This window comes from Mirounga leonina, unplaced genomic scaffold (assembly GCF_011800145.1).
Source record: "Mirounga leonina isolate KUSES-001 unplaced genomic scaffold, KU_Mleo_1.0 Mir_94, whole genome shotgun sequence".
NCBI lineage: Eukaryota > Metazoa > Chordata > Mammalia > Carnivora > Phocidae > Mirounga > Mirounga leonina.
This window is the reverse complement of record NW_023270855.1, coordinates 47,131,605-47,150,206: the sequence shown is the minus strand read 5'-3', so window position 1 is coordinate 47,150,206 and position 18,602 is coordinate 47,131,605. Positions and strand designations below refer to the sequence as shown.

The 18,602-nt window shown below is 48.5% G+C and overlaps 1 protein-coding gene across 1 annotated transcript in view; it reads left to right on the top strand.

Annotated features, from left to right (window-relative positions):
* Window positions 1–600: 600 nt before the first annotated feature.
* The window catches only part of TMEM38A (transmembrane protein 38A), a 20,854-nt gene continuing 2,852 nt past the window's right edge, over window positions 601–18,602 (top strand). The window contains exons 1-4 of the mRNA XM_034996783.1: window positions 601–796; window positions 14,510–14,666; window positions 14,931–15,115; window positions 17,382–17,469. Coding sequence (XP_034852674.1) covers window positions 673–796; window positions 14,510–14,666; window positions 14,931–15,115; window positions 17,382–17,469 — 554 coding nt within the window. The 5' untranslated portion in view covers window positions 601–672. The remainder of the gene's footprint in view (window positions 797–14,509; window positions 14,667–14,930; window positions 15,116–17,381; window positions 17,470–18,602) is intronic.

The window sequence follows — 18,602 nt, the reverse complement described above, 5'->3', positions numbered from 1 at the left end:
GGCCTCTCCCGGGCATGGATTCCCGCGAGGAGGAGGTTCCTCCTGGGCCCAATGGAAGGCAGGGATCCCCACTAGGCTGGAGCTACGAGGGGCGGAGGTCTGACCGAGCTGTCCCTTCGGAAAACAGGGATCCCGGTGGCGAATGGAGGTCCTGACTTACAGAGCCCCACAGAGGACTAGGGTCATGACAGCTCCATAGAGGACGGGGGTCTTGACCCTCTAGGGCACGGGAAGATGGGGTTCACAACTGGACAAGACCCACAGAGGATGCAGGTCCCGATCCAAGGGCTCCAGAGGACTAATTGAGTCCCACCGGGACAGGGTCCTGACTGACCCGTCCCTTCTGGGTGAGCTCCGTGCGGGAAGGACCCCCCAGTGGCCAGCTACCCTGGCCAACTCACACCACAGGGACCCCTACACCCCGCCTCGCTGGGCTGAAGGGGGTCGTGATGGCCCGAAGGGACGGAGTATGGGACACCTGCTGGGCTTTATGGGACAGGACGGCCCCACGACCCGCCCCGGGGCAGGCGGTCGTCCCTCCTCTCCAGTGGGGGCCGGGTTGGGGGCGGTGCCTGGCGGGCGGGGGCGGGTCCTGCAGCGGGGGCGCAGTCGCCGGGCCGCGGGCTGCAGGACGTACTGGGCTGGGGGCTGGGGTGGGACCCGGCGGGCGCCATGGACCTGCTCTCGGCGCTGAGCCTAGGCGAGCTGGCGCTCAGCTTCTCGCGGGTGCCGCTCTTCCCCGTCTTCGACCTCAGCTACTTCATCGTCTCCATTCTCTACCTCAAGTATGAGCCAGGTGAGCCAGAGCCAGCAGCCCGCGGGGGCTGGCATCGCGGCGCGGGGGGCGGAGGTAAACCTGCGGGTCGCGAGGCGGGGGAAGCCCTGGATCATGAAGGGGGCACAGTCCCAGGGACTCGTTCGGGGGAGCAGCAGGTGCCGGGATCGTGCGGTTCTTCCACATGGAGTGGGCAGGGGGGGAAGACAAGAGGGCGGGCAAGGAGAGAAGCCCCCGGGATGGTGGGGCTGGGGGAGGGGGAGCAGATGCAGCTGGAAGGCAGGAGAGGAATGCGACTGTATAGAGGAGGGGGAACAGGTGCTGGGGAGGAGGCTGGGAGAGAAGTCAGGGTTCCCGGCAGGGTCGCATGAACTTGGGCCAGCGGCATAGGTCGTGGTGAGGGCGCAGGCGGGGTCGGTGCTGCAGGTCAGTCCAGATGTCCTGGCCGCCCGCATCCGTGACCTCCCTCCTTGCCCTTGGCGCGCGGAGCCGGAGCGGCTGTTGAGTGTCTATATAAGGGCCGGCCGTGCTGGGGGCAGTAATCCGGTTCAGAGAAAGTGACACCGGTGCCCCCCTCCTCTGCGGCCCTCGGGCAGTCTCCCCTCCTCCTCCGGCCGAGCGAAGCTGGGTCTCCCGCGCCCGGCGGGAATTCTTCCAGCCGTGGCGCGGATCCTTTCCACTTACTGAGCAGAATCTGCCCTAGGGCAGGGTGATTTGGGGTTAGCCTACCCGGCCAGCTCCAGACCCCCGTGGAGAATCGCAGAAGGGAAGAAAGACTCTGCTTCTTGGTTTGTTTTTTTTTTAAGCATTTTTTTTTTTAGATGATGGTAAATAGCCTCCTTAGAATGTGGTCTATTTTTAGATAAGGCTCACCGAATGTTTCTTGTTCATCTCCTAGCGTGTTAACTATTATAGCATACCAGTAAACGAAAGGGACTAGAGAATTTAGCTTTAGAAAAGGGATCGATCATCCGGAAACTTGGTGACCGTTTCTCCCACTTAGATGTAAATTACCTCTATATTCTCCTCTCAGGACTGAAATACCTTTTTTTTTTTTTTTTTTTTTTTCAGATTATAAAAATAGGTGCTTCTGTGTTTTTAAAAGAAATGGAAAGGAAAAGAGATCATTACAGTTGACGTATTGCCAACCCTTCCAGACCTCTCCTATGCGTTTATAACCCTGTAGTTAGAGATGGTAAAGCACGATTTTATGCAAATAGGATCATATTCTGCTTGCCAAGTGTTTTTGTTCCATTTTATTTTTGCCCGTCCACAAGCGAGAGCCTATTCTTTAAAAGCTATTCTGCAGATCAGTTACTTTGCAAAGCAAAATAAGCTTTGTATTGTCTTAGCATGAGCACAGGACTGCATTTCCTGTTCAGGAGGAATTTTTGGTGGCTCAGGCCAGTCCCCTGGGCAAGTACAGAACCTAGCATACCTTGAGAAATCTAAAACTGTGGAGGGCTGGAGCCTCGTAGGGATATAGGACACAAGTGTCTGGAGGAAAGAGGTCTTCAGGCTGGCTGGGAGCATGCAGGAGGGGTCTAGAAATTTCTGCCAGAGTAAATAAATCATCTGAATTTCTAGAGGTACTGGAGCCTGAAGGTGCCTGAAGGTTCCTGAAGGTGGGGAAAGTTCAGTGGTTCACAACCCTAGCTGCTTATTAGGGGCTCCTGGGGGCTCTTAAATCCCATCTCATCTCCACTCCAGACAAATTGAATCAGAATATCTGGGATAGGGCCCTCCCTGCATGCTCATGTTTCAAGCTCCCCTCCCCAGTGATTGCTGCATGCTGTCAAGATTGAGAAACGCCTGCCCAGTTCAAACCCCCTCCATTTGTAACTGGGGAAATAGGAAATAGTGGCTAAGCTAATTTACATACGCAACGAGCCTGTGGTCCCATGGCTGGTAGATGACAGCCTTGGGATTCAAACCCAGGTCTGCCAGACCCCAGGACTCACTCCGATTGCTCTGGGGTACTTGCTTCCCTTTGGAAAAAGGAGGAGTAGGACTTAGCTATTAGCCCCCCACCACCACCCAGTTTGGTGTTCCTGCTGAGTTTCTACAAAGGTTTCTTCTCAGAATCTACGTGCTGACTGCAGGACCAGCTACAGAATCTGCAGGGCCCCTCACTCAGAAAGTCAGAATTTCGGGCGCCTGGGTGGCTCAGTTGGTTAAGCGACTGCCTTCAGCTCAGGTCATGATCCCGGGGTCCTGGGATCAAGTCCTACATCGGGCTCCCCCTGCTCTGTGAGGAGCCTGCTTCTCCCTCCCCCTGCCACTCCCACTGCTTGTGCTCTTTCTCTCTCAGAAAAAAAAAAAAAAAGATTTAAAGAAAGTCAGAATTTCAAGATGGTGACAACAGAGCGCTAAACTGAATGTGGGACCCTTCCGAACACAGGGTCCTGGGCAGCGGCACAGGTAGCACACCTTTGGAGCTGACAGCCAAGCTGGCTTCTAGGAAAAATCTCTGAATTAGGAGTCAGCTTTGCCTCTGCCACTAAATACCAGGCTGGTTACCGCGCCCCCATGAGCTTCAGCTCACTCATCTATGAAATAGGTGCGTCGGAACATAATCCTGAACTCTTCTGCGGGGCTATTGTAAAGATGTTTTGAGAACTTTGTCAGTAGTAGGCTCTAAGGCACTTGGGAAAGGTAGTGCAATTATTTGTAAGGCCGTGGGAAGATGTGTTTCCTGGTACGCAGTCATTTTCTGGGTCAGGCTTTCATGAGAATCCTGAATGAGGACAGAGCTCTGAGTGTGGTCCTCAGGTTAACAGCATCTATGGCCCCTGGGAGCTAGCTGGTTAAGAAATGCAGAATGCCAGCCCCCCACCCCCACCTCAAGACCCGCTGAATCAGAATCTGCATAACATTTAAGAAGGGTTGGACTAAAAGAGGCAGGAGCTCCTTATTAGACCTGGAGCTCCTTAATAGGGCAGGGAGGAGAAGGTCTGCCTCGCCTCCAGGACCCTTAGCTCTATGCAAGAAAAGAAAGCAATGGATGTCCACTGCATGATTGAATGAATGAATGAATAACAGTCCTGGATATCCCAAGAACCTTCCAGACCAGTGGTTCTCAAGTATACTTCCACATTAAACTCGCCTGGGGAGCTTTTCAGAATCCTCTTGCTCCTGCAGCACCCCTCCATTTAACTCAGAATCGCTGTGCATGGTATTTTTTTTAAGTTCCCCAGATGAGAATCAGTTCTGTGCACCAGTGTTGCCCAATCTCTGCACAAGTGACAGTGAGGGCCAGATCATTCTCTGTGGTAGGGGCCATCACATGCATTTTGGGATATTTCATAGCATCCCTGGCTCAACCCCCTAGATGCTGGTAGCACACCCCAGTTGTGACAACCAGAAATGTCCCCAGATGTAGTTGCCCCCCCAGTTGAGAACCAGTGATCTAGACTGAGTCTCAAACTCCAATGCTTTCAAGGGCCAGGTAGGTGATGTACGGGAAGCAGTAAGCCAGCCAGGTGGGCACTGTCCCCAGGTGAGATCCAACCATGCACATCTTCACCTGGTTGGGGCGAGAACCACCAGAAGTGATTTTTCAAGGGAAGCCGGAAATGTGATTTATAGTTCCCTATGTGTATATGTTGGCTGTTCAAACATTTTTTTCTTTTTAAAAAATTCGTTAAAAAAAAAATAAAAATTTTTTAAAAATAAAGGTAATTAACATTTTTTCTTTTAAAGAAATTAATAGGCTAGTGCGCCTGGGTGGCTCAGTTGGTTAAGCGACTGCCTTCGGCTCAGGTCATGGTCCTGGAGTCCCGGGATCAAGTCCCGCATCGGGCTCCCTGCTCGGCAGGGAGTCTGCTTCATCCTCTGACCCTATCCCCTCTCATGTGTTCTCTCTCTCTCATTCTCTCTCTCAAATAAATAAATAAAATCTTAAAAAAAAAAAAGAAATTAATAGGCTATTTTCTAGTCTAGCAGTCTTAGATCCACAGGAAAATAAAGCTGCAAGTAGTTTTCGTGTACTCTCTGACCTCCCCACCATCTACATTCTGCACAGAGGGTTACATTTGTTATAATCAAGGAGCCCATATCATTATTATTATATTATCACTACCACATGTTATCAACCAAAGCCTAGAGTTTATTACATTAGGGTTAGTTTGTGTTGTACATTTTGTGGATTTCGCCGAATGTATAACATGTATCCACCATTACAGTATCATACAGATAGTTTCACTAACCTAAAAATCCCCCTAGCTCCACGTGAGCATCCTGCCCCTCCCCCAAACCCCTGACAACCCCCAATCTTTTTACCGTCTCCAGAGTTTGGCTTTTTGCAGAATATCATAGAATTGGAATCATACAGTGTGTAGCCCTTTCACACTGGCCTCTTTCACTTAGCAGTATGCATTTAAGGTTCTTCCATGTCTTCTCGTGGCTTGAAAGCTCATTTCTTTTCATCGCTGAGTAATACCCCATGGTATCTATGCACCATAGTTAGTTATTCACCTACTGAAAGATGTCTTGGTTGCGGTTTGGACATCTTCTAAAATGCTGTTAGGCTAATGAGACAGCTCGTTGAGCCCTGTTTTGAGACCTCTGGCAGGAACTGTAAGCTTTTCGAGGACGGAGAGCTGCCTCTCCTCCAACCTTGCAAGGTAGGGGCTGCCATCTCTCACAGGGGAAGAAACGAAGGCAGACAGCTGAGCTTGAAGGCTCAGAAGACTTGCTATCAAGTCACTGAGAAGCTCTGTAAATATACCTCCCATGTTTAGACCTTGGACTAAATAGCTCAGAGCCATGGCAGTGCTGCAAGTGCCCCCGGGGGAACCTTCTAGTGCTTCCCTGCCGTCCATAGACAGGACTCATCCCAGGCCAGAAGTAGGGACGCGATCAGGGCTTCCTCCTCCCTCCTCAGGCAGAGCTGATTTTTATAAATCCATCAGCTAAAATTTCCACCCACAGGTACTTTCCATTTCAGTTCGGTTCCAGGAATAACTCATGCATAATTGCTAAGCACTAAGCAATTTCTTTTTGTCCTTGCCGGTGCCCTTTGAAATGAATAATAGCACTGGGGTGACCACCTCACCCAGGTTCCATTAAGACAAGCACCAAAAGCCCCATGTCCCAGGAACCCCTCGGTCCCATCTGGGGACATTTCTGGTTGTCACAAACCGAGATGGTTGGTACCTCTAGATAGCACCCCCGTTATGCACAAATACACCCGTTGAAGCCCGGAGAGAGGAGTGACTAGCCAAAGTTCACCCAGTGAGAGGGGAGTGCTTTGGTGGCCAACCTGGGATTGCAACCCACATTCTCCTGGTTCCTGATGCTGCCCCAAAACCCCGCCAGAGAAACCAGGAAGCAGTATGGCAAAGGGAAAGAGCCAGAGGGAAGGTTCTCGACACTGCCTTGCTGTGGATCTTCAGGGCAGGCCCATCTCCCATCAGCCTCCGTCTTCTCCTCTGTGGCAATGAGGAGACTGATCTTGCTCTTCTGGGGTTGCTGAGATAAATAAGTTTGATAATGCTAAGAATCATCTTGATAATCACGCACACCACATTGAATCATCAATACAACTTGGGGAGGGGGTGCTCTCATCCTCTTCTTTGGAAAGCAGAGGAATCTGAGGCTGGTGGGGAGCAGTCATTTGTCCAAGGCCACACCAGAGAGAGTGAGCCACAGAGCCAAACCTGGGTCTGTGACTTTACTACCAGGACTCACCTGGTGTAAGCTTTTTGGGTCCCGTGTTTACACCATGGTTTTATTGAAATGGTGCAAACACGGTAGCCTGCTTTACTCCCACAACCCACCCCCACCCTCACCCCTGGCCTCAGTCCTTGGGATGGTCCCAGAGGGCACAAGAATGACCCTGGAAAGAATTCAACCCCTAAGGGTTATTTTTAGATGCAGAGGTATCCATTTCTGAAAAACATGGGTGCCTCACCTGACCCAGCCCTTGCGGGACCCACCAGCCGCTCCAAAGGATTAACTCTCAGCTGGCAGCATTTTAAATAGACACCCCAGAGAAGAGAAGAGAACATTCTGCTTCATAGGACCTTTGTAAATGCTGAGACTTAGGACAACCTCGAGGGCAGGGAGAAGATGCACTGTGGGCTTGTAACTCCAGGGTGAGATTGAGGAGGGAAATTTCAATTCCAGCCCTTGTTAGGAGCTGGGCACAGAAGGGATTGGGGTTCATACCTGACAGAAGGAGTGGGACAGGGGAAAAACCGTTTGTCCAAGGTCTCATGGTTAGTTGGGGGTGGCGAAGAGAAAGGGGAGTATGTTTACGACTTTCTTTCAAACAGCTTTTATTAGGCATGTTTCCTGATTATGAAATGTAGTTTGTGCAAGAGAATGGATAGATTACTTGGGATCTAGGGGTGCCTGGGTGGCTCAGATGGTTAAGCGTCTGCCTTCGGCTCAGGTCATGATCCCAGGGGATTGAGCCCCGCATCCGGCTCCCTGCTTGGCAGGGAGCCTGCTTCTCCCTCTCCCACTACTGTTCCCCCTGCTTGTGCTCTCTTGCTCTCTCTGTCAAATAAATAAATAAAATCTTAAAAAAAAAAAAAAAGATTACTTGGGATCTATTCCTATGTTGGAATACCTTACAGCAGAGAAAAATAAATATTGCCCTTGAAAATATTGTGCTCGGTGAAAGAGCTAGAGGCAAAAGCTATGTTATATGATTCCACCTATATGAAATATGTAAGTTCAGAACACTTTCCTCCCCCAAGAAGGAAACCCCAGCCCCGTGAGCAGTCACTCCCCATCCCCCTCTCCCCCAGCCTCCGTGACCCACACTATGTGACCTTTTGTGTCTGGCTTCTTTCACTTAGCATGTTTTCTAGATTTGTCCATGTTATAGCGTGTGTTAGGACTTCGTTCCTCTTTAAGGCAGAGTGATATTCCATTGTGTGGATCTACCACATCTTGTTTATCCATTCATCTATTGGTGAACACTTGGGTTGTTTCCACCCTTTGGCAATTGTAAATAGTGCTGCTGTGAACACGATTTTTTAAGAGTCTTCCAGAACCTTTTGCTAGGTTCTCGTGGTAGGATATAGCACGGTTCCCCGCTGCCCACGTCCTGTTCCTGGACCTCTGATCATGGCCATCAGAGAGGGGGCAGGTAGTGAGAGTCCGATGAGGGGGCCTGTGGAGCCCAGTGTGATAAAGCAGATGAGCACCCCATGTCCCTCCTGCTTAGCAGCTTTTCGGGGGACTCTTGTTTTTCCTAGTTTTGATGATTAAGTATTTCATACACACGGATTAAATATCACAGACATCTCTCTCCCTTCCACACAGACTGAACAGATGGGAACATAGATTTGCTTCAGATGTTTTTTTTTTAAAGATTTTATTATTTATTTATTTATTTATTTATTTGAGAGAGAGAGAGAGAGAGAGAGAGAGAGTGCAAGTGGGGGGAGGGGCAGAGGGAGAGGGAGAGAATCTAAAGCAGACTCCGAGTTGAGCATGGAACCTGATGCAGGGCTCCATCCCACAACCCTGAGATCATGACCTGAGCCCAAACTGAGAGTCAGATGCTTAGCCGACAGTACCACCCAGGTGTCCCACTTCAGATGGCTTTTTAATAAATAAATAGATTGAGAGACAGCTAACCTTATCCCTTTTCCCTCCCTCCCTCTCTAGATGCAACCACCACCCTAAAATCAGCCTGTATTTTTGCATGCCTGTATTTACACCTTCTCTGCTATATATGTGTCTATGAACTACATGGAGTGTGCTGTGTTTTAAATATATACATAAGAGGGGCACCTGGGTGGCTCTGTCGGTTAAGCGTCTGCCTTCGGCTTTGGTCATGATACCAGGGTCCTGGGATCAAGCCCCGCATCAGGCTCCTGGCTCAGTGGACAGCCTGCTTCTCCCTCTCTTTCTGCCACTCCCCCTACTTGTACTCTCTCTCTCTCAAATAAATAAATAAAATACTTTTTAAAATAAATTAATACATACCTAAGATATACATAAATGTATCATTTTGCAACCTAACCTTTTTTACTCAGTAATAACCATATGGGATTTATCCATGTTGATTTATCTAGAGTGGTGGTTCTGAACCAGAAGGGATTTTGTCCCCAGGGAAATTTGGCACTATCCGGAGACAGTTCTGGCTATCACAACCAGGGTGGGGGCATGCCCCTGCCATCTAGTGGGTGGAGGTCAGGAATGCTGCTGCACATCCCCAGGGCACAGGACAGCCCCTACTGCAGCAGGGAATGATCCAACGCGGTGCCATATGCAGCTGAGGAGCCTGGATGTAGATCTAGTTCACTTTTATTTTTTTTTTTTAAATATTTTATTTATTTATTTGCCAGAGAGAGAGGCAGACTCCCTGCTGAGCAAGGAGCCTGTTGTAGGACTCCATCCCAGGACCCCGAGATCATGACCCAAGCCGAAGGCAGACACTTAACCAACTGAGCCACCCAGGCATCCGTCTAGTTCACTTTTAAATAGCAGCTCAGTGTGCGACTCTCCACCCTGTCACTGAGAAATAGGAGACTTCTCCATTCTACTGTAACAGTGTGGCAGTGAAATCCTCCTCCCCACATCTCCTTTGCTAGTTTCTTTTGGGTCAGTAGTGAGGAGAATTGCTAAGACATAGGCAATGCATAGCCTCAGATCTGCTCAGTATTGCCAAACAGCCTCCAAGGTGGTTATGCCTGTAGATCCTCCCAACTGTGTGTGTGGAGGAAAACTTGGGCGTTTTTCCCCTCTGGAGGAGGGGCAGATATTCCCACCACCCCAACCCCCCTTCTCTGTGAGGTTGACCAAGCTGAGAAGGCAGCTCCTTCTATAGAACGAGTGGGCTTCATGTTTCTTGGAATAAAAGACCCTACAATGACCCTGTTCCAAATAAGGTCACATTCTGAGGTGCTGGTGGACATGAATGCGGGGCAGGGGGACACTGGTCCCCTGTATAACTCGCTGCAAGGGGGATATTGATCCTTATATTATGTGTGGTTAACAGCTCTCAAGGATGGAGTGAAGGCATGCAGTTGCATGGGACAAAATAGTAACTCCATAAATCAATGGAGCAGGGGAGGTTTCGTTATAGTGCGACCTGAAGTGCCCAACTCAGCCTCAATGCCTAGGAGGTGTTCTGTCCACATTTACTAGAATGTAAGCTCCATTATGGCGGGAGTTCATTCACTCACAACTATTTATTGGGCGGCTACTATGTGTCAGGCACAGCGCCATGCGCTGGGGGTGCAGCAGCAGGTAAGACTGATGAGGTCCCCATACTCACCAAAGGATTAAGATCAAATCAATTTGTTGAGTGTATCAACAGTACGTATAGGTATTTATGTCAATAGCTTCATCCATGGCGCGTGTCTCGGAGAGGCCAAGCATTCAGATTCACAGCTTGGAGACAAAAGGCATCCAATTTCTAGAAACAAAGTGACATTTTATTTTTTAAGAAAATATTTATTTATTTATTAGAGAGCACAGAGGGAGAGGGAGAAGCAGACTCCCCGCTGAGCAGAGAGCCTGTTGCAGGGCCAGATCCCAGGACCCCAAGGTCATGACCCGAGCCAAAGGCAGACGCCCAACTGACGGAGCCACCCAGGCGCCCCCAAAGTGACATTTTCAAACAAAAAACGGGGCACGTGGGTGGTTCCGTCAGTTGAGCACCCGACTTTTGATTTCCACTCAGGTCATGATCTCAGGGTCGTGGGATTGAGCCCTGCGTTGGGCTCCACACTCAGCGGGGAGTCGGATTACTTCTTTTGATTAGTTTTTGATTAGTAGATCACACGTAACTTCTTCATCTCATGCCCACATTGAGTGGAGTTGTCATTGGATCCAAGTAAATTGTTTAAGGAGAGTTACTGATACCAGCTCTGGCCCTGAGAGCTAAGTACCTGGGCCTTACAACTTAATCCTAAAGGGATTCTCTGGAAAGTGAAACCAGTGGGGGAGGGAAGGAATCTAGATGATGAAACAGTTGTCACACCAGGAGACACCCAGCTTGCAACTCTGGGGTGTGGCCATAGGGAATGGTGACCATATTAACATAAAGACAGGGGGCGGCTGGCTGGCTCAGTCAATAGAGTGTGCGACTCTTGATCTTAGGGTGGTGAGTTCAAGCCCTGCATTGGGCATAGTGATTACTTAAAAATAAATAAAATAAATAATTTAACATACAGATAGGACCTATTTAGAAAAATCCTAGGGGCGCCTGGGTGGCTCAGTTGGTTAAGCGACTGCCTTCGGCTCAGGTCATGATCCTGGAGTCCCTGGATCGAGTCCCGCATCGGGCTCCCTGCTCGGCAGGGAGTCTGCTTCTCCCTCTGACCCTCCCCTTCTCATGCTCTCTCTCTCTCTCTCATTCTCTCTCTCAAATAAATAAGTAAAACCTTAAAAAAAAAAAGAAAGAAAAATTCTAAAGACTTTAAGTGGGTAATACAAAGTGTAAGAATTTGACTAATAGACATTAATCCTGTATCCCTAGTGTTTTTTGTAAACTTATTTTTTAAGAATTAGACTCTTCCCCTCTATTTTAATGTGGGATTTAATGAAGAGTTCTCATGTCCCCTTCATCCAGCTTCCGCCAATGACAATGTCTTACATAATGGTAGGTCATTACTAAAACCAGGAAATTGACATTGGTACAATCCCATTAACACCAACAACTGACTTTATTCAGCAGTATTTACAGATAGTTATTTTATACAGTTCTGTATTTTTTTAAAGATTTTAAGTAATCTCTACATCCAACATGGGGCTCAACCTCACAACCCCAAGATCAAGAGCCGTAAGCTCTGCCAACTGAGCCAGCCAGGTGCCCCCATACAGGTCTGTATTTTATCATGTGTGTAGATTCTAATAATCACCACCACAGTTGGGATACAGAATGGTTCTGGCACCCCAAAGAAACTCCCTAGTGATGTTCCTTTATAGTTATATCTTCCTCCAAGCCCTAACCCCTGGTGACCATTGATCTGCTCTCTGTCACTCATCACTATGTTTTGTTACTTGGAGAAAGTCATAGAAATGGTATCATATAGTATGTGACCTTCTCTTTTTTTTTTTAAGGTTTATTTGAGAGAGAGAGCACAAGCGGGGGCATGGGGAGGGGGGTCGGGGGAGAGGGAGAGAGAGTCTTAAGCAGACCCCATGCTGAGCGTGGACCCCCCCCACCCAATGTAGGGTTGGATCTCATGACCCTGAGATCATGACCTGAGCCGAAATCAAGAGTTGGACGCTTAACCAACTGAGCTACCCAGGCGCCCCAGTATGTAACCTTCTGAGATTGGCTATTTTCACTCAGCATAGTACCCTTGACATTCATGTAAGTTACTGCGTGTATCCCTGGTTTGTTCCCTTTTTGTTGCTGAGTAGTATTCCATGATCTGGATGTACCACAATTTGTTCATCCCTTTACCCATTGAAGCCATTTTACAAATAACTTACTTATAAATAAAGCTGCTATGAACAGTTGTGTGCCTGTCTGTGAACACCAGATTCCCTTTCTCAATCAGAATCTTGTCTTGAGGAGCACGTGGCTGGTTCAGTTGGTGGAGCATGTGACCCTTGATATCAGATCGTGAGTTCAAGCCCCACATTAGGCATAGAGATTACTTTAAGACAAAAAAAAAAAAATCTTCTCCTGAACACTGAGATGAAGTAGTAAATGCAAGTGTGCTCTGGTTAAAGCGGGGTGAAGGACCCAGAACATTCCCATTTTGTCTCTTCTTTGCTCCTGCAAATGCTCAGGATTCCTAGGAACACAGTTTGGAAACCATTGTTCTTGGGAGCCTATCCTCCTAGCCATGGATAGAAGATCTTGGGTTATCAGGGCTGCAGGACATCGGCCAGCTCATTCCTCTGTCTCTGTGTGGTGCTCAACATTGCTGCCCATAAGAATCACCCAGGAGCATTAAGAAATCCATAAGCCCAGCAACACCCCAGACTGGCCAACTAAGATGCTCTGGGGTGGGGGGGTTCAGGTGTCTAGTTTGTAAAGTCCCCAGGTAATGCTGATGTACAGCCAAATTAGAGGCCAATGCACTGAGCCATCTTCCTAATGAATGGGATTTCTGTTTCTGTTCACTAAGCAAGACCGTTCTTTTTTGCATTTTGTTGCCTTGGGTTTATAGGAAGACTCAATTTACTATCATTTATGAGTATCAGTTACAGAAACTGAAATAAGTTGCATTTTTTCTGTTGTCCCTTTTATTTTATAACAGCTTTATTGAGCCATAATTCATATACCACCCAATTCACCCATTTAAAGCATCCCATTCATTGGTTTTTTAGTATATTCACAGAATTGTGCAACCATCACCTCCAAAAGAGTTCTGTATCCTTTAGCTGTCACCCTCCCATCTCCCCCATTCCCTCCAGCCCTAAGCAACCTCTAATCTACTTTCTCTTAGTGTTAAAAAATTAAATAAAATACCAAGACCCATAATAGGATAAAGTCCACAGGGTTGTGGGAGCCCAGGGGCCGGAGTGACTGACCCAGCAGAGCAAGAAAGCCTTCCTAGAGGAGGTGGTATTTGTACTTGGCCATTTCTGCTTTTGTGTCTTTGCTCCTTCTCTGGCGCTAGCTTGTAACAGAAGACAGCAAGTGTTGGGGAGGAGGTGGAGAAGTTGGAACCCTTGTGAACCGCTGGTGGGAATGCAAAATGGTGGGGCCGCCGTGGAAAACAATATGGCAGTTCCTTAAAAAAATTAAACATAGAATTACCATTTGACCCATCAATTCCACTTCTGGGTGTATCCCCAAAAGCGTTGAAAGCAGGAACTCAAATAGATATTGGCACACTTATGTTCTTAGCAGCATTATTCACAATAGCCAAAAGGTGGGAACAACTCCAATGTCCATCGATGGATGAGTAAATAAACAAAATGTGGTATATCCATACAATGGAAGATCATACAACCTTAGAAAAGAAGGAATTCTGACACCTGCTACAACGTGAGCGAACCTTGAGGACATTACGCTGAGTGAAAGAAGCGAAAGAAGCCAGACACAAAAGGACAAATATTGTGTGATTCCACTTACACGAGGTCCCTAGAGGAGTCAAATTCACAGAGACAGAAAGTAGATGGTGGGAGCCAGGGGCTGAAGGAGGGAATGGGGAGTTAGTGTTTAATGGGGACAGAGTTTCAGCGGGGGACAATGAACAAGTCCCTAGAGATGGATGGTGGTGATGGTTGCACGACAGCATGAATGTGCTTCATGCCACCGAGCTGTGCACTTAAAAATGGTTAAAGTAGCACGTTTCATGTATATTTTACCGCAATAAAAAAAAATGTAAAAAGAGGGAGAGACCAAGACAACAGGTGTGAGCTTGTAGGGACCTTGGCATCAGCCCAAGGCAGGAACAGCCACATGAAAGCGTTCCCACCTGCACGTTGCTCCCTGTCCACACCGCCCTCTCTTGGAGGGATAATGAGAGTGATCGCTTGGCTGTGGTTATCAATGAGGATTTAGCAAGTCCTTCATATAAATGTACACCCAGTGTCTGAGATCTGGAGGTGCTTGCTAAATGGGACCTGGCATTACCATCGTTGCCACCTCTCTGAGCACAGAAGAAAGAGCCCCAACCCAGCTCTGCCTTTTCTCTGCGTGACCTCAGGCACGTGTCCAGCCTCTCTGAGCCTGGGTTCTTCCTCTGAAATGGGAGAGCTGCAAGGCAGCTGAATTAGGATGGGCTGACTGGAGGGCATGGGGACAAAGCATGCCCTTGGCACCCTGGTGATGCTGGGGGACACCCCCGTACCCCCCAGGAGCAGTCGAGCTGTCCCAGCGCCATCCCATGGCATCCTGGCTGTGTGCCATGCTGCACTGCTTTGGGAGTTACATCTTGGCTGATCTGCTCCTCGGTGAGCCCCTGATTGACTACTTCAGCAACAATTCCAGCGTCCTGCTGGCCACAGCTGTCTGGTAAGCACTGTCTGGCTGGTGGGATGTGGGAGAGCAGAGTTGGGGGCAGGGGTGACCCAGCCACCTAGGAGGTGGGAGGCGGGGGGTTGGAGGAAATAGGACCCATCCACACAACCTCCACAGCGGACCTGAATGCAGTGCTCTCCACTGCCCAGCTCTGTCCTGAGCCCGGCAAGCTGGGGAGGAAGATCTGGACACAACCTCACCTCCCAGGGACCCCCGACGGTCTGTCTCCCCATGACGCTCTGCGTTCTCTTCCCAAAGGTACTTGATTTTCTTCTGCCCCCTGGACCTCTTTTACAAGTGTGTCTGCTTCCTGCCTGTGAAACTTATATTCGTGGCCATGAAGGAGGTAGTGAGAGTCCGAAAGATCGCCGTGGGCATCCATCATGCCCATCACCACTACCACCACGGGTGGTTCGTCATGATTGCCACCGGCTGGGTCAAAGGTAAACAGGACCATGATGATGATGGAAAATCATCTCATTTGAGAACCCCTGCTCAGTGGTACATTGTCAGGCACCCAGGTTCGCACAGACATTGCTCCAGGCTAAGAGGACTGTTGTGGGAGTCCTGCCTTGTCAGCCAACAGCTTTAGAGTAAGTGGGAAGATTCTTCCAGAATTTAACTGTCAAAGATAAACAGGACCACGAGACAGTGACAGCTGTCTCTCAAGCAGGTGTTCTCAACTGCGACACGACTGACGTTTGGTGCCAGGTCATCATCCGTGGCGGGTGCTGTCCTGTGCATGGTAACATGTTGAGCAGCATCCCTGGCCTCCTCCCACCAGATGTCAGTAGCGCCCACCTGCGTGACAACCAGAAGTGTCTCCAGATGTTGCCAAACACCTCTTAGAGAAGAAAACACACCCCTATAACTACAGGGGTTCTCAGTCTTTGTGGGCCATGGTCCTTTTTGAGTCCAGTAAAGCCTTTTATGTTTTTAAGTGCATAAAATATATAGGATGATAAAAGAGGCCCATTATTTTAAAATAGCTATCAAAAAAAATTTTTTAAACAAAGTTACCCAAAAAAGTTTTAATATGATAGAGTAATTTTATACATCTTTACCAAAGTATTAAATAAGAGACCATTCACTTAGCAAATAGGTATTTCTCGACCTTTTGAAGTGTTGTTGAGCACAAATGATATTATGAAACCATCTGCAACAATGGGAATGTGAAAAGGGAAAAATCCATGAATTCTGTTGGTGATTGCGTCACAGCCTTGCAAATCCTTCTCAGCTTACTGCCTCCCTTCACAATAGAAGGAAAGGCTATATTTTGGTGAGGGACATGAAAATGAAGATGTAGTTCTGTTTCCGGTCTGGGTTCAAGGACACCAGGTTAAGACTTTATGACCCTGGCAGGTTTGAGTTGAGGCCTTTGTGCATCTTATCTCATTTGATTGTTAAGACTCTGCTTTAGGAAAAGTCTAACATCATCCCCAATTTACTGAGGAGGGAAATGAAATTACTTGTTCAAGGTCACATAGCTAAGGGGGTGCAGCTAGGTTTGACTTCAGGTTCTCTGAATTCAACATCCACATTCTTAACTACTTTGAAGTCCTCCTTTTCCTCCTCCTCTAGCTATGCTAAGAGGCAGACCAAGATAGACTTTAAAACAAAAAATGTTACTAAAAATTAAAGAGGGACACTTTACAATGATGGGTCAATCCACTAGGACGATATAACAATTATAAACATATATGCACCTAAAAACAGCACCAAAATTTATAAAGCAAAAACTGAGAAGTTAAAGGAGAAATAGACAATCCAACAATAATAGTTGCAGAGGTGGACCAAGGAGTAACAGGAAGACAGGGAAAGAAGGCTCAAGCAGGTGCTAACACCATTGGGTACCTTATCCCTGCCCCCTGATACCAAAGTGGGTATTGCCAAAATGCCAGGGCCTAGAAGCACCCTCCACTGAGCCAGTGTACTCAGCACCATTGACAGATGGGGCTGGATCATGCTCTGACAGACTCTGGAGACTGTCTTGTGCATTGTAGGATGTTGAGCAGCATTCCTGGCCTTAACCCATCAGGAGCAGCCCTGCCCCAGTTGCAACAACCAAAAATGTCTCCAGATATTGCCAAATGCCTATTTGGGGGCAAAATCACTCCAGATATGAATCCCTGGTCCAGTGGTACATATCAGGCACCTCAGCACAGCCATTCCTGGAGTGGGTGTTCAAGCTTCTTTAGCCAGTACATTTGGGGTAAATGGAAAGGTTCTTCTAGAATTTCAACCATTATGTCCCATGTGGGTCTCCTTATTCACTCTCCAGGAAGCCTGTGCTATAAAACAAATTCCCCAGGGGGATAGCATGCCTCCCAGAGGGCAAGTGGCTTAAGAAAGATTGAAAGTTCAGAGCCCCGAGGAGGAGAGAGACTGGGGTGGGGAGCCTTCTAGAAGCCTTATGCACAGCTCAGGGTCCTGGACTAGGGGCATCAGGGCAGACAACCCAGATTTGTCGAAGACATACCTTGCAGATGAGATATGACCTCAATGCCTTCATGCTGGTTTTGCTCCAAATATTGCCATGTGACCCTCCTGAGCCTCAATTTCCCCACTGCAACTGATTGTCATACACCCAGGCTCAGTGTCCCTCTGGAGAAGACTCTAGGAGCAGCGAAGCTGCTTCCTTGGGAACTCAGCCAAGAAGAATGGAGAACTGGAGGTGGCAGGTTCATTCAGGAGCACCCTGTCTCCTAGGCTCTGGCGTCGCCCTCATGTCCAACGTTGAGCAGCTGCTCCGAGGGGTCTGGAAGCCAGAGACCAATGAGATCCTGCACATGTCCTTGTGAGTATCCCATTCCACCCCCCCCGCCCCCATCCCTACTGTATGTACGTGTGCCTCCTGGGCCTGACCCTGAGTTGGATGCTCCTGGTAACTTGGAAGCCTCAGCCACTAATTTTGTCTTCCAGAAGCTTCCAGAGGTCATGGAGCATCCATGGAGCAGAAGGGGAGCCTTGGCTCTGCCTAGGGGGGAGGGGCTACTTGATTTGGGTTTTGAAGAGTGAGTAGGAGTTTTCTGGCAAAGGAGGAGCCTCCGGACAGAGGCCAGCACCTCTGCCAACTGTCAAGTCAGAAAAGAGCAGTGATTCTGCCCAGTTCTGCAGGGTCAGGATACAGAGTGTGGGTGGGGAGGAGTACAGAGCATCGGTGGGCAGTATATGGCATGGTGTGTGGGTGGATACAGAGTGTGGGTGGGGAGTGTGGCTGGGACTAGGTGGGCAGGACCACAGGGCAGCATCCAGGACCCAACCTAGGGGCCCCATGCTACATTTAGCCTATACATTTTTAAAGGACCTCATTGGTTTGAGCTAGTTAAATTTTCTCCCAATCTACAATAAAGAAAGCGATGGCCATTAAAATATGACAAAATTTTTTAAAAGGCTCACCCATACGCCAATGAAAATTCCCATTTCACACTTCGGAAAAGAGCACTATCTCTTTTCATCCCTACTAGAGGTCTGTTCCCACCCTCAGTTCACCGACAAGGAAACGGGGACCCACAATGTTGTGTTGCCTGCTACTAAGTGGACAAGTGGTTTCCCCTCTTGGATTCTACTTCGGCCTCTTGAGCAGAGGGTGAGGGCTCCATGGAATCACACTCATAAACTCCCTGGCCCTGGTACCTGGTGAGTGCCTTGGAAATATCAGGCGGAATCATCATCATTAAGGACAGCAGAGAACAACAGACATCGGGAACAGAAGTCACGGGTCTCTCTTTCGTAACAAGTTAAAATATTGAGAACCTATCCTGTAAGAAAGAAAAGGAAAGTTACAAAAAAGAACAGGTGATAGCTGACCGCCTACCTGCCTGACCTGTCTCCAGTCCCTCCAGAGGTCGAACTGATACCACGTGGCCCAAGACCCCACCTTAAATCACATCGTTCCTAACTGGTATGACCCAAAGTCCCCAAGTGAAC